Source organism: Lissotriton vulgaris, chromosome 2_1 (assembly GCF_964263255.1).
Source record: "Lissotriton vulgaris chromosome 2_1, aLisVul1.2, whole genome shotgun sequence".
NCBI lineage: Eukaryota > Metazoa > Chordata > Amphibia > Caudata > Salamandridae > Lissotriton > Lissotriton vulgaris.
In genome coordinates, this window is record NC_141687.1 from 1003844371 (window position 1) to 1003869988 (window position 25618).

Genomic DNA, 25618 nt, shown 5'->3' on the forward strand with positions numbered 1-25618 from the left:
GACACCGAAGCTTCATGCAAGGGAAAGCTCGGAATCGAAACATTCCATGTCGAAACCGAAACATACTTCGACGTCGAAGACTCACTCGACACCGAAAAAATCGGACTAGAGCAAATCCTCGGTGCCGAAGACACCGAAAATTGACGATCGAAAGCAAAGGCACCTTTCGGAACCAAAAGCTTCGGTACCGACACAGGAGCAACAAACAGATCCGAAACAAAAGATTTTGTTTATCGATCCACAAACTGGCAAAGTGGTGACGAAGAAGAGGAAGAATGAACAGCCAGAGGACAAAGCTCTTCCTTCTAAAAAGAGAACAATGGGGACAAATACTACAACTCCTACTTCTCCTCGACCTAGAGTCACACCCTCTTCTCCTATTCCTCACACTATGCCAACTATTCCTCCACCTTCTACACCAAGACCATCTACACCTCAGTCAGATGTAGACAGTGATACAGGGGAGGGAAGGGAGAACCTCATGGGGATGATGACACTATCCCAGATGAGGATGACCCATGGGAACATTATGACGCAGGGTCAGATGATGACAATGACCTAGAGTTATGCCCCTCAAAGCCTTCACCACCTGATGATAACACAGGTTTTGTACAGCTCATTAATAGGGAAGCAAAATATCATAAGGTAGATCTACATACAGAACCTCATGTAGAGGATTTCCTATTAGAGACACTACCTACTGCACAAAGAACATCAGGTACTCTACATATGCTGAAGGGTCTTCTCAGTCACACAGCAGACATATTCAAAGACCCAGTGAGGGCTAGGGTGTTAAACCCAAGAATTGATAAAAAATATAAGGCAGCTCCAAAGGACCCAATATTTATCAAGGGGCAGGTACCTCTGGACTCGCTTGTAGTTTCAAACGCTCGCAAAAGAGCGAACTCGTTATCTACAGGAGAAGCCCCTCCACCTGATAAGGAGTCAAAATTAATATATGCATCAGGCAAAAGAGTAGCATCACAAGCGGCAAATAGCTGGCGCATAGCCAATACACAAGCGCTACTTGCACGCTATGACAGGGCACATTATGATGAGTTAGAAAAAATCATCACACATCTCCCTAAAGAACATCAGAAGAGAGCAGATCAGTTAATACAGGAAGGAAAGATAATAACTAACACTTCCATTAAGAGCGCCCTAGACGCGGCAGACACTGCAGCAAGGTCCATCAACACCAGTATCATGTTAAGGAGACATGCATGGCTTAGAGTCTCAGGGTTCAAACAAGAAGTACAAACATCTTTATTGAACCAACCCTTTGATCAGAAAACACTTTTCGGCTCAAACACAGATGAGACTTTAGAAAAGATGAAAAAGGACACAGAAACGGCTAAGTCAACGGAAGCATTACAACAGCCAACACAAAGGGGTTCCTTTCGTAGATCCACCTATAGAGGGGGCTCAAAAAAGTACAGGAACAAGACAGCAATCCACCTCTTTTACACCAACGTCACCCAGAGGTAATTTAAGAGGCAGTTACAGAGGTAACAACAACAAGGGTAGAGGTCGCGGAAATAATAACAACCGCAACTCCCCAACCCCAAAACAGTGACTTAATGCAACTTCCCCCAGACCACATAACACCGGTCGGGGGACGTCTAGCACAGTTCCTACCTGTCTGGGAAAACATCACATCAGACAAGTGGGTGAGACAAATTATCCAACATGGTTATTGCCTAGAACTCACTGCTACCCCACCAAACATCCCCCCCAAACAGCGTCCAATGAATCAAGACCATCTGACATTGTTAAAAGAAGAAGTACTATCACTGCTACAAAAGTATGCCATAGAGAAGGTTCCAAAACATCAACAAGGGACAGGAGTATACTCTCTATACTTCCTAATCCCCAAAAAAGGCGGGTCTCTAAGACCAATCTTGGACCTCAGACCTCTCAATGCATACATAAATTCGGAACATTTCCACATGGTCACGCTCCAACAAGTACTTCCTTTACTGAAGAAAGGGGACTTTCTTTCTACACTGGATCTAAAAGACGCTTACTTTCACATCCCAATTCACAAAGCCCACAGAAAATACCTAAGGTTTGTAGTGGAAGGACAACATTATCAATTCAAAGTCCTTCCGTTCGGGGTCACAACAGCACCGAGAGTGTTCACAAAATGCCTAGCTGCGGTGGCAGCACACCTAAGAAGACAACAAATACATGTCTTCCCTTACTTGGACGATTGGTTATTAAAGGCCAAGCCACAAGAAGAATGCCTTCACAACACACAGAAGACCATTCAATTGCTGCACCACCTAGGGTTTACGGTGAACTTCAAAAAATCCCACCTACAACCAAACACAATTCAACAATACCTGGGGGCTACTATTGACACAGAAAGAGCCAAAGCATACCCCAATCCAATCAGAATACAGACAATGGTTAAGTTAATACAAAGATTTCAACCACAACACTCACTACCAGCACGAGTGTTTATGCAGCTGTTAGGCATGATGTCCTCCTGCATACTACTAATACCACATGCCAGACTACAAATGCGCCCACTACAGGAGTGTCTAGCGACACAGTGGAATCAGGCTCAAGGTCAGATTACAGATCTGGTGTTGGTAGACGACCGTACGCATCGCTCTCTGAAGTGGTGGAACACAACAAACATTTCCAAGGGACGGTCGTTCCTAGAACCGATTACACAAGCGATACTGACAGCGGACGCATCGCTCTCCGGATGGGGAGCGCACATGGACAAATACACAGTGCAGGGGAAATGGAGTGTGCAGCAAAAGAAACTGCACATCAACTACTTGGAACTACTAGCAGTATTTCTAGCACTAAAAGCTTTCCAAATGCAAATAACCAACAAGGCAGTCCTGATCAAAACAGACAACATGACTGCAATGTATTATATTCAAAAACAGGGGGGGACACACTCTCTCCAACTATCCAGACTAGCACAGGACATTTGGAGATGGGCCATTCCTCAAAAGATCTATCTGTTAGCAGAACACCTACCAGGAGTTCAAAATCAGATAGCAGACATCCTAAGCAGAGAGTCAGAACAAGTACACGAATGGGAGCTGCACAACCAGATACTGCAGCCATTCTTCCAAAGATCGGGGCAACCAGAGATAGATCTGTTTGCTAATCATCAGAACGCAAAATGCCAAAACTTCGCATCTAGGTACCCACACCACCGGTCCCAGGGCAATGCACTATGGATAAATTGGTCCAACAGATTTGCTTATGCTTTTCCCCCTCTCCCACTAATTCCATTAGTGGTTCGGAAACTGCAACAGCACTCAATGACAATGATACTAGTAGCACCCACGTGGGCAAGACAGCCGTGGTTCACCACGCTACTACAACTCTCACAGGTGCCACATCAAAAGCTAAGATTATTACCCATGCACCTTACACAGAACCATGGAGAAATAATGCACCCAGATCCCAAACAATTGAACCTAGCGATCTGGCTCCTGAGGTCATTGAGTTTGGATACTTAGATTTACCTCCAGAATGTATGGAAATCATTAAACAAGCAAGACGTCCTACCACCAGAGCATGCTATGCAGCAAAATGGAAAAGGTTTGCTGTACACTGTAACAGTAATCACATCAACCCTCTGGACGCATCTACTAAACAGATTATTTGCTATTTACTATACTTGCAGCAATGTAACTTAGCATATACCTCTATCAGAGTTCATCTCGCAGCTATAGCAGCGTACCTACAAAACAGGCAACATCTTTCCCTGTTTAAAGTACCAGCAATTAAAGCTTTCATGGAAGGACTCAAAAGAGTCATTCCACCAAGACTGCCACCTTCCCCAGTCTGGAATCTCAACATAGTACTTACCAGACTTATGGGACCACCCTTTGAACCTATGCATAGGTGTGAAATACAATTCCTCACATGGAAGGTGGCCTTCCTCATAGCTATCACTTCACTCAGAAGAGTAAGTGAGTTACAAGCGTTTACAATTCAAGAACCATTCATGCAGTTACACCAAAACAAGGTGGTTCTTAGAACAAACCCAAAATTCTTGCCTAAAGTAATTTCAGCATTCCACATCAATCAGTCAGTGGAACTACCGGTCTTCTTTCCAAAACCAGACGGTAGCGGAAAGGGCCCTACATACATTAGATGAGGGCAATATTGTATTATATAGAAAGAACACAAACTTTCAGAAAGACAAACCAGCTATTTGTAGCGTTTTCTCCTACACATAAGGGCAATCCCATCTCTAAAGCAGGCATTGCCAGATGGATTGTAAAATGTATACAAATATGCTACTTAAAGGCAAAGAGGACATTAACTGTTCCTCCTAGAGCTCACTCTACACGTAAACTAGGAGCATCTATGGCATTCTTGGGAAACATTCCACTAGATGACATATGCAAAGCAGCTACCTGGGTTACACCGCATACCTTCACAAAGCACTATTGTGTAGATGTGCACACAACACAACAAGCTAGAGTGGGACAAGCTGTACTAAAGACTTTATTTCAGACTGTTGCAACAGACACGGGCGACCACCGCTAGGGAGAGAACTGCTGTATAGTCTATTCATAATGTACCATCTGCAGACCATATGCCTCGAACGGAATATGCTACTTACCAGTATGCATCTGTTCTTGGCATAGAGGGCTGCAGAGTGGTACATGCCCTCCCAGCCTCCCCGGAAACCTGTGTCTGTTCCAACAATATCTAATTTAGATACACTTACATGGGCATTTCTATCTTTATTCTATCATACTACTCCATCTAACCCTATTATGGCAAAACAATCTAAGGATTGAGCCGATGCCCATGCGCACTAGCAACCAAAGGAGGAGTCACCAAGATACAAAAGACTCTCCAAGAGAAAAACAAGTGCAATCATCCGAGCCCAACACCAGATGGCGATCTATTCATAATGTACCACTCTGCAGCCCTCTATTCCAAGAACAGATGCATACTGGTAAGTAGCATATTCCTTCTGGTCCCCAAAAATGAGTGCCGGCGGGCCCCAGTGGGTCAAATTAAGCACTACTTGAGAGCACAGTTACTCAACAAATATTTCATTATATATTAACATTTTTACACTTTGAGGCACCAGAAGATAAAGATATGTCCAGGGAAGGTGGTTTTGGGTCAAGGACCAAATCACACAGTATAAATGATCAAAGCCATGGACCTGTGCTTCAACTTCTGATACTCTTTAAGTCTTGCATTTATTACCTTGAGAATGCTTTTTGCTCTTGAGTACTAGATGACATGACATAATTCTGTAATACAGGATCGCCTGTTGACCATAGTTATCGAAGGCAGCATCAAATCCTGTTTTAGGCCTACTTGCTTATTAATATTGACTTCAAAGCTTTCAATTCGTAATCGTCATAAAACAGTCACTCAAGTGGTCTTCTGCTTTTTTCTTTTATTCCATAATGATGTATTTGGCATGTAAAGATCCCTCTTGGATTGTTGCTCTTATAGACTGCAACACCCCTCTTTATCATCATCCGTCACCTAAAAGAAAGTAGCAAAGACCTGAATTGCTTGCGTGTAGACTCCTGAATTACCACACTTTCTACAAGCTTTGCTATTGCTAACTATATTTTCTTCGACTTCTTCCTCCAATAAAGTTGACTGAAATATAAACACTATCCTGAAGAGCAGTCGCACAGCAAAGTGCCGCACATTTACTTATTTTGGTTCTGTTGAGGAAGAGCAAGTAATTCATTTGCCAACTCTGGCTCCTGTCGCGGTGCTTCCTATGTCTGGAGGAAGTCTTCCAGTAGTGTCCTCCATCGGACCGAGTTTGAAAGGGGTTTTTACATTTCTCAGAGCGTGTTTCCAGATGTACGCTTTCCAGCTCTGTGTGGATGGAATTTATGCTGTTTTGATTTGAAAGTATCGGAAGGTATAATTTGGAATTTTTCACACAACCTCTATTCATTTTAGGTGCGCGCATTTGTATGTTGGACTTGGGCCAGAGGCAAGTCAGTTAGGACTGGCTTCATTCCGTTTTCCCCACCGGTAGAGTTTCTGTGACTCTTAAGTTTTACTGTACACTGGCCCTTCTGTTAATTGAGAACAAAAAGAGGTCTATTCATATTTTAAGCCTAAATTGTCCGAATTTTAGTTTTGAATAGGTCTAGTCTAGCACATACTGAGCTCACAGTAGAGTAAATTTTAATGGCAAACTTCAAAGCATAAGTAGAAACGAAAGCACCCTGCCTTAATTCCATCTGACTTTTATGAACACATATTCTACCTCAACTTGGATAAAGTAATATTTATTATAAAACATATTGATACAATGCAGATGTATTTTAGTTGCATTTATTAATTCTAAATTGTTGTGGGGACGTATGACTCCACAAAATGGTTCCACACTGACCACAATACACCCATTAGAATCAATTTTTGGACGGTACAGTTTTGAGATATTTTATTGTTTCACTCAACCCACTGATACTGCCATATATGCAAACTATATATTGGCATAACACATGTTGTCTATTCAGGACGATGTTTTGGCTGTCTTTCTCTCCCATTCTTCACATTGCCTAATTAGGTTAGCAAGAAGCCTTCTCGATTTGTCTACTAATTAAACAGCTATGAACACTACATAGGCATAATTGTCAGTTAATGCACCATGCTTTCTAAATCGATTCCCGCTCACACTACTTGCAGACTTCACCAGCTCCCAGCCGTTAGTATACATACAGGGGTTGATTCACAACGTTAAATTACACTTTTTAATAAGTTTACACTTTAGAGTTCTTTTAGTACTTTTTTTGTATTCACAAACTCAGAGTGTAAGTTTGCCTAATTAGGTTAGCAAGAAGCCTTCTCGATTTGTCTACTAATTAAACAGCTATGAACACTACATAGGCATAATTGTCAGTTAATGCACCATGCTTTCTAAATCGATTCCCGCTCACACTACTTGCAGACTTCACCAGCTCCCAGCCGTTAGTATACATACAGGGGTTGATTCACAACGTTAAATTACACTTTTTAATAAGTTTACACTTTAGAGTTCTTTTAGTACTTTTTTTGTATTCACAAACTCAGAGTGTAAGTTACTACTAAAAACAAAACAAACAAAAAAAACACTTGTTTTTCCAGCACTACACTTGACCAACAACTGGTACTGCAATACCCTCGCACACAAAATAATGGGAGGTCACAGTACCTATGGTGCAAAAGTGTAAGTTACTACAAAAGTGCAGTTTACGAATACCTAAAAGTACTAAAGTTACTAAATCGTGCAGTTTGTGAATCATGCCCTGAGTGTGTAATTTTTGTGAAACTTTTTGGTTTGTTTACCTTTACCATGAAACACTGTCCAGGGCTTAACTGGTAAACCATATAAGACACATTTAAGGTCCGAGACCATATAAACTGACCTTCACTCCATTCAATAAAACATACTGAAACTGGAACTCTACTGTGAGCATGATACTCATGAAGTTCAAACCTATACTAATTATTTTGACCATCACCTTTCATCTTGTGCACACACAGTAGATTTCAGTGTGGTGCACATTATACAAAAAGCACATCTTTCAACTACGCTCGGGGTCTCACCACTTCACCCTTATGTTGAGCATTCACAGCAGTAGTTGTTATCAGCTCGCGCCTAACTCCCACCCTCTGTTGTCGGCTTGCCCCTCCCTCCCACCCTCCGTTGTCGTCTGCCTGCCCCTCCCTCCCACCCTCTGTTGTCGTCTGCCTGCCCCTCCCTCCCACCCTCTGTTGTCGTCTGCCTGCCCCTCCCTCCCACCCTCCGTTGTCGTCTGCCTGCCCCTCCCTCCCACCCTCCGTTGTCGTCTGCCCGCCCCTCCCTCCCACCCTCTGTTGTCGTCTGCCTGCCCCTCCCTCCCACCCTCCGTTGTCGTCTGCCTGCCCCTCCCTCCCACCCTCCGTTGTCGTCTGCCCGCCCCTCCCTCCCACCCTCTGTTGTCGTCTGCCTGCCCCTCCCTCCCACCCTCCGTTGTCGTCTGCCTGCCCCTCCCTCCCACCCTCCATTGTTGTCTGCCTGCCCCTCCCTCCCACCCTCCGTTGTCAACTGCCTGCCCCTCCCTCCCACCATCTGTTGTCATCTACTTGCCCTTCCCTCCCACCCTCCATTGTCATCTGCTTGCCCCTTTCTCCCACCCTCCGTTGCGTCTGCGTGCCCCTCCCTCCCACTCTCCGTTGTCGTCTGCCTGCTCTTCCCTCCCACCCTCCGTTGTCGTCTGTCTGCACCTCCCTCCCACTCTCCGTTGTCTGCCTGCCCCTCCCTCCCACCCTCCGTTGTCGTCTGCCTGCCCCTCCCTCCCACCCTCCGTTGTCGTCTACCTGCCTCTCCCTCCCACCCTCCGTTGTCGTCTCCCTGGTCCTCCCTCCCACCCTCCGTTGTAGTCTGCCTGCCCCTGCCTCCCACCCTCCGTTGTCTGCCTGCCCCTCCCTCCCACCCTCTGTTGTCATCTGCCTGCCCCTCCCTCCCACCCTCGTCGTCTGCCTGCCCCACCCTCCGTTGTCATCTGCCTGGCCCTCCCTCCCACCCTCCGTTGTCGCCAGCCCCTCCCTCCCACCCTCTGTTGTCGCCTGCCCCTCCCTCCCACCCTCTGTTGTCGCCTGCCCCTCCCTCCCACCCTCTGTTGTCGCCTGCCCCTCCCTCCCACCCTCTGTTGTCGCCTGCCCCTCCCTCCCACCCTCCTCCGTTGTCGCCTGCCCCTCCCTCCCACCCTCCTCCGTTGTCGCCTGCCCCTCCCTCCCACCCTCCTCCGTTGTCGCCTGCCCCTCCCTCCCACCCTCCTCCGTTGTCGCCTGCCCCTCCCTCCCACCCTCCTCCGTTGCCGCCTGCCCCTCCCTCCCACCCTCCTCCGTTGTCGCCTGCCCCTCCCTCCCACCCTCCGTTGTCGCCTGCCCCTCCCTCCCACCCTCCGTTGTCGCCTGCCCCTCCCTCCCACCCTCCGTTGTCGCCTGCCCCTCCCTCCCACCCTCCGTTGTCGCCTGCCCCTCCCTCCCACCCTCCGTTGTCGCCTGCCCCTCCCTCCCACCCTCCGTTGTCGCCTGCCCCTCCCTTCTACCCTCCGTTGTCCACTGCCCCTCCCTCCCACCCTCCGTTGTCAACTGCCTACCCCTACCTCCCACCATCCGTTGTCATCTGCTTGCCCCTCCCTAAAACCCTCAGTTGCCGTCTGCTTGCCCTCCCTCTCACCCTCAGTTGTTGTCTGCTTGCCCCTCCCTCCCACTCTCCGTTGTTGTCTGCCTGACCCTCTCTCCCAACCTCCATTGTCGTCTGCTTGCTCCTCCCTCCCACCCTCCGTTGTCAACTGCCTGCCCCTACCTCCCACCATCCGTTGTCGTCTGCTTGCCCCTCCCTAAAACCCTCAGTTGCCGTCTGCTTGCCCTCCCTCTCACCCTCAGTTGTTGTCTGCTTGCCCCTCCCTCCCACTCTCCGTTGTTGTCTGCCTGCCCCTCTCTCCCAACCTCCATTGTCGTCTGCTTGCTCCTCCCTCCCACCCTCCGTTGTCTGCTTGCCCCTCCCTCCCACCCTCCTTTGTTTGCTTGCCCCTCCCTCCCACCCTCCGTTGTCTACTTGCCCCTCCCTCCCACCCTCCGTTGTCTGCTTGTCCCTCCCTCCCACCCTCCTTTGTTTGCTTGCCCCTCCCTCCCACCCTCCATTGTCTACTTGCCCCTCCCTCCCACCCTCCATTGTCTACTTGCCCCTCCCTCACACCCTCTGTGTCTACTTGCCCCTCCCTCCCACCCTCCGTTGTCTACTTACCCCTCCCTCCCACCCTCCGTTGTCTACTTGGCCCTCCCTCCCACCCTCCGTTGCTATTTGCCCCTCCCTCCCACCCTCCGTTGTCATCTGCTTGTCCCTCTCTCCCACCCTCTGTTGTCTACTTGCTCCTCCCTCCCTCACTCCGTTGTCGTCTGCTTGCCCCTCCCTCCCACCCTCCATTGTCGTCTGCTTGCCCCTCCCTCCCACCCTCCGTTGTCGTCTGCTTGCCCCTTCCTCCCACCCTCCATTGTCGTCTGCTTGCCCCTCCCTCCCACCCTCCATTGTCGTCTGCTTGCCCCTCCCTCCCACCCTCCATTGTCGTCTGCTTGGCCCTCCCTCCCACCCTCCGTTGTCGTCTGCTTGCCCCTGCCTCCCACCCTCCGTTGTCGTCTGCTTGCCCCTCCCTCCCACTCTCCGTTGTTGTCTGCCTGCCCCTCTCTCCCAACCTCCATTGTCGTCTGCTTGCTCCTCCCTCCCACCCTCCGTTGTCTGCTTGTCCCTCCCTCCCACCCTCCTTTGTTTGCTTGCCCCTCCCTCCCACCCTCCGTTGTCTACTTGCCCCTCCCTCCCACCCTCCGTTGTCTGCTTGTCCCTCCCTCCCACCCTCCTTTGTTTGCTTGCCCCTCCCTCCCACCCTCCATTGTCTACTTGCCCCTCCCTCCCACCCTCCATTGTCTACTTGCCCCTCCCTCACACCCTCTGTGTCTACTTGCCCCTCCCTCCCACCCTCCGTTGTCTACTTGGCCCTCCCTCCCACCCTCCGTTGCTATTTGCCCCTCCCTCCCACCCTCCGTTGTCATCTGCTTGCCCCTCTCTCCCACCCTCTGTTGTCTACTTGCTCCTCCCTCCCTCACTCTGTTGTCGTCTGCTTGCCCCTTCCTCCCACCCTCCATTGTCGTCTGCTTGCCCCTCCCTCCCACCCTCCGTTGTCGTCTGCTTGCCCCTTCCTCCCACCCTCCATTGTCGTCTGCTTGCCCCTCCCTCCCACCCTCCGTTGTCGTCTGCTTTCCCCTCCCTCCCACCCTCCGTTGTCGTCTGCTTGCCCCTTCCTCTCACCCTCCATTGTCGTCTGCTTGCCCCTCCCTCCCACCCTCCGTTGTTGTCTGCTTGCCCCTCCCACCCTCCGTTGTTGTCTGCTTGCCCCTCCCACCCTCCGTTGTTGTCTGCTTGCCCCTCCCACCCTCCGTTGTTGTCTGCTTGCAGCTCCCTTCTACCCTCTGTTGTCGTCTGCTTGGCCTCCCTCCCATCCTCCATTGTCGTCCGCTTGCTCCTCCCTCCCATAATCCGTTATCTTCTGCTTGCCCCTCCCTCCCATCCTCCGTTGTCGTTTGCTTGCCTTGCCCCTCCATTCTACACTCCGTTGTTGTCAGTTTACCCCCAGCCCTCCACCCCATGCTTCGTTGTCAGCTTTTCCCAGCCCCTCCCTCTCACCCTGTAGTGTCAGCTTGTCCATCCCCTCCATCCCACACTCCTTGGTCATCAGCTTGCCCTAGACCCTTCCACCCTCAGTTATGAGATTGACCCCAGCCCCTCCAACCCCCACCCTCTGTTGTGGTCTTCTTGCCCCAGCCCCTCTTTCCCACACTCTGTTGTCATCAGCTTGCTCCAGTTCCTCCCACCCTCCTGTTGTTGTCAGCTTGTCCCAGCCCCTCCCTCCCCCCTCCTGTTGTCATCAGCATGTCTCCCCAGCACCTTAGTGGTGCTCCCTGACTCCCCCTCCCTCCCTTTGTGTTGTGTCCCACCTTCTTTCGCAGTGAACCTAAAAAAATTCAATACTTTGTCCAGTGCTGAACACGTCATACCGCTTTGTCCCCACACCCTCTGTCCATGTTGCTCCATCACACACCCTCCCTCAGTGTTGCTTCTCTCCCACGTCTTTCTCACAGAAATGAAGACTATTGTTAGGATGGATGTTTGACTGATGAGAACGGCTGACATAAAATCTTTCAGCTTGTCTGACGGAATATTCTTTAGGGTTCCAAATTTTGTTTTCCCAAGTGACTGTAATCATAGGTGAATTAGCTTCAATCTCCTGTAAGACAACCCTGTGATTTGACCAATCCGTTTCTTTGTCGTATCCATTCCGATGAGAAAGTAGCATTTTTGGCCGTAATTTTGGAGAGTATTTTATGCTGGTCAGCTTTTTAGCCTACACTTTCTTCCTTTAACTCCACCGCCTTTACATCTAGTTCACCTACAAATCAATCGTTAAAAGGTGATCATTTGTATTAGATGTATTGTGTGGGACATTATGCATTTCAGCAGGTCAATGTGGATGTCCTCATTCCTCACTGGAAGAAGCTAAAGTATGGCCGCTATAAATCTTTCCACCAGGGAATAAAGCGATATTTACCATTAGATGTTGAAAGGTATATTGATATATAAATTACTTTTCAATACATTCTCGAGGTTGGAATAGGAAATGCAATTTTCCATGAGTGAAAATGTAAATATTTCCATGTTAATATTTTGTTGAATATGGGATCATAACTCTCAGGTGTGCTTTACATGATTCGTTTTAGGAGTCCTTTTTTTTTAATTGGAGAAAGGAGTTTAAAATTCATTTGCCAGATGTCATTGTGACGAATTCAATCCACAAGCAGTCATCATTTTGACCACTTTATATTCTACTCGTTCTTCTAAAACCAGCTTTTTTGCATCTATTGTGCCTAAATACTGTGATAGGTTCATATCGCAACTGATGCAATTTATTTACTTTACTTTACTCTTGCCACACTTATAGCAAGAACTCCAGGCCCACATGGTCCTGATTATAAGCCTACATCTTATATTATTAAATGTGATAAGAAAAGTGCCCCTCTCTAAGTAATATTTTTGTTTGATTCTAAAATGCAGTCCCTTTGTACCCTGGACAACCGAAACCACAAATATTTACGTTTGACTTGGTTGCTACATACAGACCTTGAATCGCTCATTTTCCTTCAACATTCACATATGTTTTTTTGCTAACCCGTGGTAGGTGGAGCCATCTTTGACTATAGCCTGGAAGGAATTGATGAAAAGGAGGAGTCAAACACATACCTCAAAGCAAATGAAGCAACAATGCCTGAGACTTCAGATGTTGCCGGTTCTGCTGAGATGCAGTCCAGTACTGGAAAAGGTGACATTGCTACTGAGTCCCAAGGTATTACACCAGCGAGCTTGAAGAGCTCAGAAGAAAAGCAAGAAGCCTTGAATGCTGATAGGTAAGAACTTAAATAGATTTTAAAACGATATCAATGTGAGAATAAATATATATATATATACTAGCTAATATATCAGCTGGGAAAACTTTACAATTCAACCCTGCGGTAGGCACTTTTGAGTGATGTTTAAATCTCCTGCAAGTGCCTGATGTGAAAATTCCACTTTGGAGGATTCCCACATCTTCCATAGGCTTGCACTTTATATTCTAAAGGCTGCACCGCTCTGTTCTATATGGGATGTACCTTTAGCTGGGTGCTCCGGGCACAGACTGGGTCAGTGTGCCATCTTAGAATTAATGTGCTGCCCCCACAGCAGCTGTGAACCTGCACCTGGCCTAGTGCAGATAATTAGTAAAAGGAAGACCAGTTCAGGGGCGGCTCTAGGCTCATGGCGGCCCTGGGCAGGGAGCGTAGGTAGGGTCCCTGGAAGAGGGGATCCGGGCAGGGCGGAGTCCCCCGGAGCTCAGGAAGGTGTTACAGCCGAGGCTGCCAAATCCCTGCCAGGGGCCGCCACGCAAATATGTATCCATCCTCAGAGGATTATTATATTAAGGATATAGATTGGCGTGGCGGCCCCTGGGGTTTGGTGGCCCTGTGCAGGTGCACAGCTTGCACATGCCTAAGTCCGCCCCATACCAGTTGTTGAAGCCATCAGCTTGCCTTTCACTTTGCAGGTGGCAATGTGGTATGCCTTTTTAAGGAGGACGGAGATCCCCGTTACCAGCGGGTGCAGTGAGTGTTGGCACCTGCTGCCTGCAGGGGAATATCTAAAGGATTCATTTGGACCCCCTATGTCTGCTTACAGGAGGCGTCCTCCGGGTACCCAGACTGTGCGTCACCTCATATGATGTGCCTCGAGTCAACCTCTTTGCCTTTGCACCTACATCTGTAATGCGGCGTGGGTGCAGAAACAGATTGCTCCTGCATACAGTGGCGGTTTCTTGTACAGGGCGTCGGGGCTCCGCCCCCTTTACTTTTATCTCTATAACATAAACATTCTCCACAATAAAAAAACCGCATTTGCTGGTTCACATTCCCCCCAAAAAAACACAGTTTGCTGTTTGTTTATTCGAAAATGCAGGCTGCTGCACTCACCTAAATTCGCTCGTATGCCAATGCATCTTTGTTTTCTCTGTTGGGGGCGGCTATAAGTAATGTTGAGTGACGTTGGGCAAACTGTTTGCCGGGCTGAAGAGCTCACCGACCTGAGGTCTGTGAGGTCATCAGCTCGGCAAACAGATAGCCCAAAGCCTCAGTCTCCACCTCCTGATGACGTAGGTGTAAAGATAGCCCCGGGCGCTTCAGGCTTAAGCCCTGTAGTGCCCGGGGCTTCACGTCAATCAGGAGTGAAGTGCATGGCTACCCCACCCATTTCCAACTCGTCACAGGGGGGTTGGTCCCACCCTGTGACGAGTTGGCAAGGGGTGGGGTAAAGGATCCAGGCAGGCGGGAAGTGTAGATTTGATTTTGCGCAGTGTGTCCACAGGATTCCTGAAGACACACTGCGCAGACTCGAGTTTTCTGTTTCCGGTGTAATTTTAGGTGCATCACACATGCTGCACTACAAAGTAATGCAGAGCTTTCCAAACACTGTGGCTCCTCTCAAGTGTGGGTGTGTCGCTCGACGATGACATAGTGGGCATATTAGGACGAACATCCTCTTGGAGATGGCGTTCAGTGGCGCAGTAGGTGGAGAAAGGAGAGGTGTTAGGTGAGCGCAGCCTCATTTACCTTTGCGATGTGCGTTGAATGTCCAATCTGCAGTCCACTGAGCTGTCTCTGCAGTCCCCATCCCAGGCGCTCAGCAAGGCAAATTTCCAATTTTAAAAACTGTTGGCATTAAATTGTATCCTTGCCTAAACTAATATGGTGCCAATGTCCGAAGTGTAGTTTGTTTTCCTCTTGATTTGTTCCGCCTTTTGATGGCAGACGTCTGAGCTGAAGGTAACCCCTAAAGCTGTATCTTCCCGATATTTGCTAGGCTTTGTCCTGGTGCTGGCGAGACAACTCAGTGGGTTAATGGCCCGCTGGAGAAATCTGCATGGAACGGTAAATCACAGGTTCGAATGATAGCAGGGCTGACTTAGCTCATCATCTTTTGAGGCACGTTTAATATGAGTACCAATAAGATAAGTAGTCATAATGGCTAGTATTCACGGTAATACGAAAGAGTACAACTTAGGGAACGAGTGACACATAGAACTGGTTATAAATGTTATTACTTATTAAATGTAAACACTAAACTGCCTCAAAATCACATTTCTGTACTTTAAAACGCCCAGTGCGACCGGATCAATGGATCTGACTCCGAGCAAGAAAGCAGGTTTTAATTTCTGATAAACGCCATCACAAACAAGGAATGCAGCCCCTTAAAGAAGGGTGACTTGTGTAAAAGCGAAGCGCTTGGGAAATAAGATGCCAGCATGGGTCCCCCAGAATGTGACACTGGGGTTGTATAACCAAGGACAGGCACATGTTCTGCTGAGTGTCCACTGGTGCAAGTGGTGTACCTTTGTTTGTACACTTAGCAAAATTGGGTTTTCTTTGAAGCAGTTGCACAAACCGCACATAGCAGCATCTCAAGACTCTAAGACTCAGGCACAGACAAAAGGCCTGCAATGTATTAAAACAGGTCTCCTTATAGAGAGGTTATCAACATTCCCACATGTTTATCCATATCATTTTATCAGTATTTATCAGAGGCGTCTCTAGATGTAACTTTTATGGGGGGGGGGGGGGGGGGGGGGTTGCACATTGGAGCCACATTTCAATCTGCAAAGGTAAATATATGGATAGGCTTAGAATGTTCACATCTTATTTTGGATGTATGTGTGCATATATACCTATTGCAAAAAATTGATGTTTTGGGGTGAGTGAGTAGCAACCTCATGGAATAATCATAACTCTTGTGAGGGCGAACCCTCAAAGTCAAAACATGAACCTGCCTCAATGGGGCAGAGCATACGGGCTTAATTCAGGGCAGAGTATGAAGTATTTAAGCAGCACCAACACAATAATAAAGAAAAACTCCAGCACAATAAAAATCCCCAAAAGAATGAGAAGAGTAGAGTAAAAATTCAATAAACAACATTACAACAAAATCACGATATCCAATAAGGGGAACCAGATATTTGAGTTTGGAGGGCCCCACATTTTTTCCTTGGGAGCAGCCGCAGGTCCTCAATTTCTAAACCGCATACATTTAACTCAGAATTTCTCAGAGACAGTGCATGTACCACAGCTAAGAGTTGCATCTTTGTGTTTGGGGTTTTTGAGGGACAACTGCGTGCGTGCGTCATTTTACCCATAGTTGCACAACTGATGTAGTTGTTGTACTGCTATCTGCCGATGTGTACATTTTAATTTAAAACTTGACACCCTTTAATTGTAAAGTGACTTAGTTTGCCACATTGTGTTTCTTGGTGCTTTACCGACTGCCTGTGTGTTTATCTCACCAGGCTCGTTTTTTGTTCGTTGCATCTTTGTGTTTGAGGTTTTTGAGGGGCAGTCAGAGCGGCGAGAGAGAGCGTAGGGCAGGGACAGAGGAGCAGGGCAGACACAGAGGGGCAGTCAGAGGACAAACAGCGCAGGGAGAGTAGGAGGGCAGAGAAACAGGCAGTAAGAGAACCGCAGGTAGAGTGGGTAGAGTAAGAGGGGGGAGAGCCTGGGAGGCAGGGAGAACAGTGGGGCAGAGTAGCAGGAGGAGGGAGAGGGGCAGTCAGGCCAGAGACAGAGCTCTGAGTGTAAGAGGGCAGAGACAGAGGGGCAGTCAGAGTGGCGAGAGAAAGCGCGCTGAGCATGGCAGTGACAGAGGGGCAGTTAGAGCGGCGAGAGAAAGAGTGTAGGGCAGGGACAGAGGAGCAGGGCAGAGACAGACGGGCAGAAAGAGGACAGGCAGAGCGGGGAGAGTAGGAGGGCAGAGAAAGAGAGGTAGCAAAAGAACCACAGGCAGAGAGGGGAGAGTAAGAGGAGGGAGAGCCTGGGAGGCAGGGAGAACAGTGGGGCAGAGACAGAGTGGCAGGAGGTAGGAGAGGGGCAGTCAGGACAGAGACAGAGCTCTGACTGTAAGAGGGCAGATACAGAGGAGCAGTTAGAGCGGCGAGAGAGCGCTGAGCATGGCAGTGACAGAGGGGCAGTCAGAGGACAGGCAGAGCAGGGAGAGTAGGAGGGCAGAGAAAGAGGGGCAGTGAAAGAACTGCAGGCAGTGAGAGGAGAGTAAGAGGGGGGAGAGCCTGGGAGGCAGAGAGAGCAGTGGGGCAGAGAATGGCAGGAGGAGGGAGAGGGCAGTCTGGCTCCATCTGATTGTCCCTGAAACCGATTAGATCACTTGACACCCTTTAATTGTAAAGTGACTTAGTTTGCCACATTTTGTTTCTTGGTGCTTTACCGACTGCCTGTGTGTTTTTCTTGCCAGGCTCGTTTTTTGTTGGTTGCATCTTTGTGTTTGGGGTTTTTGAGGGGCAGTCAGAGCGGCGGGAGAGAGGGTAGAGCAGGGCAGGGACAGAGGAGCAGGGCAGACACAGAGGGGCAGTCAGAGGACAGGCAGAGCGGGGAGAGTAGAAGGGCTGAGAAAGAGGCAGAAACAGAACCGCAGGTAGACAGGGTAGAGTAAGAGGGGAGCGAGCCTGGGAGGCAGAGAGAGCAGTGGGGCAGAGTAGCAGGAGGAGAGAGAGGGGCAGTCAGGCCAGAGACAGAGCTCTGAGTGTAAGAGGGCAGAGAAGGGCAAAGACAGAGGGGCAGTCAGAGGACAGGCAGTGCGGGGAGAGTAGGAGGGGAGAGTACAGGCAGAGCAGGGGAGTAGGAGAGCAGAGAAGGAGAGGCAGTAAGAGAACCGCATGCTGAGAGGGCAGAGTAAGACGGCAGAAGGGCAGAGAGGGGAGAGTCAGAAGGCAGAAAGCACCGGGGTTCTTCAAATTAAAGCTGGGTCCACTTTCGGATTCAGGACCAAGCATCAGTGCTGCTCAATGGCAGGTTCCGCCACAACTTTCTGACATGGATACATGTGTGCCCACCTAAGCCGATCTGCTCCTATTTATAGATTGGTGTCCAAGAGCACCCAAAGTACGTCAGAGAGAGCAAGTTATTTCACTTTTTAGTGCTGTAAAGAGGTCTGCAAACCCAGAATACCTACTTAGTTTCAGATCATTGCAAGTGTTAGAAACCGCATCAAAGGCTCCTTGCCGCCTAAGCTAGGTGGCTGGCACGCCATTTGATGCCTTTAATTTAGTAGCATAAAATGCAGTGCAATTTGCACAACAGATTCTGCTGACAGAAGGCGAGAGTAGAGGTGAAGTGGGAACCCTTCTCTCAGCAGACTCTTGAGGCCTAGTGACCTCATCACTAACACAGTGAGGTAACGTTTAATAATGGAAAGAGTAGGCAGGTTTTTTTATGTTTGTGCTCCTGTTTTATGGTCTGGAAGGCTGCTTTTACTGTTTTTTTTTCTGGTACTACCACAAACATTGTCTGCAGCAGGTAAACTGCATGCAATCTCCCATACCTTGCAATACACCTATATGATCTTGAACTTTGACGTTTCTGGGGGTACAGAGCTGACCTCGGGTGATTGTCCAATTTACAAGAAATTCTACTGATTATGCAGCAGTCATGCACCGTTGTGCTTTGTTATGATTTTTAAATATTTGTTTCAGCAGTTTTTTAACAGTTGGCTTTCTATTTTATAGAGCAACAACATTGTACACTGATGCATGTGATCGATGTTTCGTTGTGAGAAATAGTTATGAAATGTATTTGGGAGATTATGTATTCCGTCTGGTGTCCTTTTGTCAATAAAAGCTACAATGCCGAGGCAGGATAGGACTGTCCCTGTGTATGTCTTAGCTATTACAGAAGGAAGTGTGTTTTCACATTAAAGCTTTCATGGTGGGTATTGTGCCTTACACTGCCCACGTATGTTTTTATTGTATGTTAGATTTGTGACAAATAAAAATACAAGTCAGGTTTAGTCACCGCTATATTCTCAAAGGCAATGGGTTTTGTATCGACAGGGACTGATTGCGCTCTACTAGGGTACTGACTACTTTATCAAGTTAGAGATGGTGTTAAACAATGGTGCCACAGGAAAAAGGGAAACCCTCTGAACCCTTTTATACGGTGTCCAAGAACACCTACACTACATACAACGCAATTTCCTATGCACACAAAAATCAATTTAGGTACAAAATGTATTTTAAACATACATCCAGTAAGTTCCGTTCTAGAAAATAATATTTTCCGCTTCTTTTGTTTGAGCAATATTCCGCTGTTTTATTGCCCACAAAAATCTTTTTGCCAGCCGACACGTGTTTCGTCAGAGTACAGATTGCTCTGACTCTTCAGGGCTTTCTTGTAATGATGGCGAATATTGTAATCCCGCTTAACCGGTGATAATTCCAACCCGGTAAGGGTATCGTGGACGTTCAATGGTTGAAAAAAGTCTTCCTACGAATCTTCGGTAGCTTTGATTGGGACGCAGTCACAATATCTATAAAAATCCGTGTTATTACACTGGTGGCCGTATCTAGAAGCGCGTAGGTAAACAGAACATAATCGGTATAATCCGCTCTTCACTATTGATAAATATGTGCTTCAATGCAGGCGAGGTAATCATCTAACAGCGTGTGTCCTGCGTTTATTACACCCAGTCCGTATGTCCCTGGACCTCGGGCCGTGTAGAGACCGCGAATCCGGCGATCTGCCTTTCCAGTCTTCGCGTTGAGACCGCTATGTCCCTAGACTGCTTACTGGGGTGCAGGTGTACTTTATTAGAAGTGTTCAGCCTCCGCCCTTAACATAATGCCATTAACACAGAGGCAACTCAGTTGTTGTGCACCCTACGTGTGGTCTAGATTCTTATTGTTTTTTCATTTTTTGGGGTCTAAATTAGCTTAAAATGCACTATTTGAGAAGTTTTTGAAAGCAAAAAAAGGGCAGAGGAAGAACCCTCTCCCCCTGATATTGACTTATATCGGTTGGGCTCACTTGGAGCTAACTAAAAAAAAAGAGCATTTTGATGGCAAATGTGCAATATATGAATGGTACTCAGCATTGTTATCTCGAAGTCTGTTATGAAGTTCTGTGATTAAACTGAATAAGCAACTACCTATGTTATTATATCACATTGACATCTCTTTATTAATGTAATAACTGCACTTTCACAATTGATTTATTAACCTTCCTGCTTTCTCAAATTTGCTTGAAAATGCACCATTTGTCCATCTTTTTTCAAAATTTTCTCGGGGGGGAATCCCCCCGAACCCTTCTTAGGGGGTTCGGGCTCGCTCGCTACGCTCGCTCGCTATGGTGCACTATGATTACCATGTTACGCCTCACCACTTTCAAATGTCATCAGCCGCCACTGCCTGCATATTCATGAATTCCCCTAGGATCACTTCGGTGACTACATGTATGTGTTACAGAAGGGGCATCTGAAGCGCCTTCTGTGATACCAAAGTGCACCCAGAACATAGAAAGTGTGCACACATGGCTGTTGTTTCGCTATGGCAGTTGTTGTACTATACTTTTTTATGTTGCGGCACAGCATAATGTGACACAGAATGAGGGCATTTTGGTATGAATTAAGCAATGGTGTTTAATGAAAAGTTAATGGAGGTATTTTTAGTACTGTCTTCGTTGTCTTCCCAATAAAGTCTCCAAATGCCTCTCTTTTAAGCGTATTGAGTTAAACAAGCATTGGCTAAGCTAATAAGTCTCCAGTGTTCAGCGAGCAACGCAATCAGCTTTTCCACAGCCTGTCTAGCCTTGTTAAAAATATAGAGAGCAATCAAAAGATGTTTGTAAGTAGCTTCAAAGAACTGCTTTCTCAATGTCGCTGGTGCAAATTCATTTTGACTCTTTGTATCAACGTATTTCCTGTTCATTTTCTAATTCTGCCTACTCTAAATTTTACACTTCCCAGTCTGCAAGTCTGTTTTGCTCACACGGGCTGTCGTCATTACTTTAATTGGCACCTAGTCTTCAGCACTCCATTCTGCATGACTTTATAATATATCTATATGCAAGAAAGACTACAGGTGGGGGGAGGCTGCACTCGGACATCTCTAACCATTTTCAACCTTAACAAAACTGATTTCATTCCTGACCGCAACTGTAAGATCAGGATAGTATGCACAGCATTATAATTTGCATCAGCACATGCTGCAAACTATGCCTCGTATTATCTCAGCACCACATACCAGCAGTAGCTAGTAGGACCTTACAATATGGCCCCAGTAGATCCACAAATGTCTGAACCCTGCCTGATCGAGACCGACCACTGTTGATTTCATTTCTGTGTTTTATAACATAAATAGTCAGACACTTGCAATATAGAAGGTGCAATTTGAAGAAATTCAGAACGCACATAATTCTCAGTTTCGCCAAACAGCTACCACTATAGACCATTTTATCTCTTGCGTTTTTAGCTAATGCTCTTTCCCACTGCTCCTCCCCTTCTTACCACTTTGCCATAGCCCATGTACTGTATTGGTATTTGTTTCAGAGGCTGCTTTTTCCTTTACCCATCATTACACCCTTGCATTATTTTACCTCCTCTTCTGCCGATGTCTCCCATTCTGCCACCTCCTTTTTTCCGTGAGTCCCGGGAGTGCTTCTTATGTCCCTCATTCCCCGTTCATCCACTGCATTTGTAGTCCTCCCCATTCCTTCTACATGCCCTCATTTTGATTTTTGCTCTTTTCCAAATTTCACTCTCATTCCTCTTGGCCACAGTATTTTATTTGTGTGGGTGAAGTTGGTTTCCTCTTTTTCCTTTCTGTCCCTGTAGGAAGCTGGCTCTTTATGTGATATAACAAAAAACGAATAAACTGTGTAAATAGGGCAGGGGGTTCCCATATGAGTGGGCATGGGCTTCCTGTAGCAATCCCAAAGTGCTCAGTTAGGTCGTAGTGTGGTTGAGTTGTTTTAGGCTTAACGCAGAGGAGTGCAAGATATCTGAAAATAAACACAATGGTCAATAACTGAGTCACATGACTTAACAAGCATTTACAATGCAATGGTTTCGCCTTTGGAAAAGTTAGAGCTATTGGCATTGTAAATGACAAAATTTGTATTTATGTGTTGGTTTTGAAAACAGATAAATAAATGGCATTGTCATTAGCTTAATCTCTGCAGTCACTCTGCACTCCCTAGTCACTCTGCACTCCCTAGTCACTCTGCAGTCACTAGCACTCCCTGGCCACTCTGCACTCCCTAGTCACTCTGCAGTCACTAGCACTCCCTGGCCACTCTGCACTCCCTAGTCACTCTGCAGTCACTAGCACTCCCTGGCCACTCTGCACTCCCTAGTCACTCTGCAGTCACTAGCACTCCCTGGCCACTCTGCACTCCCTAGTCACTCTGCAGTCACTTGCACTCCCTGGCCACTCTGCACTCCCTGGCCACTCTGCACTCCCTGGCCACTCTGCACTCCCTGGCCACTCTGCACTCCCTGGCCACTCTGCACTCCCTGGCCACTCTGCAGTCACTAGCACTCCCTGGCCACTCTGCACTCTCTAGTCACTCTGCACTCTCTAGTCACTCTGCACTCTCTAGTCACTCTGTACTCCCTGGCCACTCTGCACTCCCTAGTCACTCTGCACTCCCTAGTCACTCTGCACTCCCTAGTCACTCTGCACTCCCTAGTCACTCTGCACTCCCTAGTCACTCTGCACTCCCTAGTCACTCTGCACTCCCTAGTCACTCTGCACTCCCTAGTCACTCTGCACTCCCTAGTCACTCTGCACTCCCTAGTCACTCTGCACTCCCTAGTCACTCCCTGGCCACTCTGCACTCCCTAGTCACTCTGCACTCCCTAGTCACTCCCTGGCCACTCTGCACTCCCTAGTCACTCTGCACTCCCTAGTCACTCTGCACTCCCTAGTCACTCTGCACTCCCTAGTCACTCCCTGGCCACTCTGCACTCCCTAGTCACTCTGCACTCCCTAGTCACTCCCTGGCCACTCTGCACTCCCTAGTCACTCCCTGGCCACTCTGCACTCCCTAGTCACTCCCTGGCCACGCTGCACTCCCTAGTCACTCTGCACTCCCTAGTCACTCCCTGGCCACTCTGCACTCCCTAGTCACTCTGCACTCCCTAGTCACTCCCTGGCCACTCTGCACTCCCTGGCCACTCTGCACTCCCTGGCCACTCTGCACTCCCTGGCCACTCTGCACTCCCTGGCCACTCTGCACTCCCTGGCCACTCTGCACTCCCTGGCCACTCTGCACTCCCTGGCCACTCTGCACTCCCTGGCCACTCTGCACTCCCTGGCCACTCTGCACTCCCTGGCCACTCTGCACTCCCTGGCCACTCTGCACTCCCTGGCCATAAAATAAAAATATTGCATCTACATGGTAGACACTGGTCTTTACAGAAAGGCACATTAATACCTCTACCCTAGTTTAGGAGTTATAACTGTGGCTTAAACTACAGAGGTATCCGGAAAGTGTATTAACCACCAAAGTACCATTAAGGGTATTTCTATTTCGTGAAAGCTTTCTGGGCACACAAAGCTCTCAACAGCAGGGCCCTTACCCAGGTAAGCTATTTCAAAATGCAGAAGGTATGTGACCAATTAAGTAAGCCAAAACAGAGTTCCTTCAATCCATATCTGACTAAACAATAGTTCTTAAAGTTAAATACCAGAGAATGCCTATACCACAAATTCCGTTGAATTAAATAAATGCCCTCTGTCTGAATGGATCAAAAGCAGTATTCAACAAGCATGCTTCTTTAATGGCTGAAAATATTGGGATCCCAACCTCCACATCCAACAAAATAAAAAGAAAGAAAGAAGTCTGTGAATCATTGCTGCAACACATATTTTGCTTGCTCCGTAAATTAAATGTAATCAGTTGCAGATACCCACAATTCTCAATGCTAAAGTTACATCTCTCAGTCATGCAAACCAATGGCCATGGTTGGACTATTGTATTATGGTCTACCCAAGGGTACCCCCCCCCAAAAAAAAAAGAAGCTCACAGAATGATTTCAAAGATTCAAATGTCACTCAGACAAGCTGTCTCAACCTTCAGAAAGATAATTATGGGAAAGCGGCTTTAAAAAAAATATAAAACTATCTTGCTCCCAATGGCAATGGTTAGGTGACATATCCGTGCTTTAGAAACGTCCTAAAAAAACAAATGAATTCAGTTCACTGTATTTAGCTCAGGCCTTTTTACATTTCATTCACTTCTGCTGCATGCACTCACTTTTCTGTAATAAAATATATATTTTCTGTAATACAATATAAATATATATAAAATGCCACCAAAGTCTAAACCATGACCCATAGCTGTCAGCTCTTATTGCATACAATGAATATCCAGAAACTGTTGTTTTCTCGTCTGAATTTGAAGGTCTCTCTATCCTACCCCCACAACACACAGACTTTTCTCTGGTGCAGAGAAGGTAAGATTCTTAGGCCTCCCAATGGAATTATAGGTTGAATAATGCATTGTTCTGGTCGCCAGTCTCTCAGCTGTATCCAATTTGTATTTAACCTCGTGGGATCACGGTGCACTAAATGGGGCGTGGTTTGTTAAACACACAGATAGTATTGAGTAGCATGCATTGTGGGATAAGAGTGGCGGGGAGGGTCAACGTATATGTTTACTGCCAGCTCTGGCCTTCAATGCCAGCTTTTCCCTTTAAGTATGTGATCTTGAGCTAATAATCAATTATAAGTAAAAGGATGATGCACTTTGAGCTCTTAGCGAGACCCTCCTGGGGAGTCAGCCCTATGGAAGAAGGAAAACTTTACACACGGTGTTCAAGCTGGTGCAGCGAAAACTACCTTCAGTAAACTGAGACACAACCAAATGCTTATTTGCTTCTACGTAGGGCTTTTGGGAAGTACTCAATACAAACACAATATATACAAAATGAGTAAGGTGGCGGAATGTGTAGATCTGGGAAACGTTAGCAGCAGATAAGCTAGCTCAAAGGATTAGTGGATCCGTTGCAAACGTCTGTGTGTAACATGAAGTCATGTATTCTAAAAGCAATGCAACAAGTCAGATCAGTGAATTAATGCAGTTGGTATCGTGATCTATGTCGCGTATACGGGTGGCGTGCACTCAACCTTTCATCCTTTCGCAAGTAATTCATTTTGCGCACAATCCATAAAATCGGTCAGCTGGTTAACAGCACTAAAATGTAACTGCAGATCAACGAAATGAAAATATTCAACAGCAAGCACTATATGCAACTATTAGCAGTGGCGGCGTGAGTCTACCCTTTGAAAATCAGTACATATGCAAATCCCTTCAGCTTTGTTAAAACGCCTTGGCCGCCTAGGATCGCCTTGAAATAACTAATTATTAATCCCTAAAGTGAAGAGACTGTGCTTCACGCCCCAAAGCATCTTTAGGGCGCATTGGGCCTCAGTGCAGTGTATATCAAGTGATAGTTAGCTCAGAAGTTGATGCACGCCCCCTACAGGAGAGTAAACATAAGCATGAGGTCAATGGCAATGTAAGACAAATGAGCTAGTAAATGCCACAGAGTTGAATCATATTAACACCTGCTATTTAAAGAGCGTTTACACTTCTAGGAGCTTGCCTTATTTAATCATACATTATTGGTATACCCATCATCAACAAAGCGCCGTACCTTGCAGCTGCTTGAAGCGGCCCTCTAGGACGTTGGCATACTGCG

At 47.3% G+C, this 25618-nt stretch overlaps 1 protein-coding gene across 6 annotated transcripts in view; it reads left to right on the forward strand.

Moving 5' to 3' along the window:
* The window catches only part of COBLL1 (cordon-bleu WH2 repeat protein like 1), an 806310-nt gene that overhangs the window by 642006 nt on the left and 138686 nt on the right, over nucleotides 1–25618 (forward strand). For all 6 annotated transcript variants that reach the window (XM_086956594.1, XM_086956595.1, XM_086956596.1 and 3 more), the window contains one exon: nucleotides 12735–12960. In XM_086956594.1, coding sequence (XP_086812720.1) covers nucleotides 12735–12960 — 226 coding nt within the window. The remainder of the gene's footprint in view (nucleotides 1–12734; nucleotides 12961–25618) is intronic.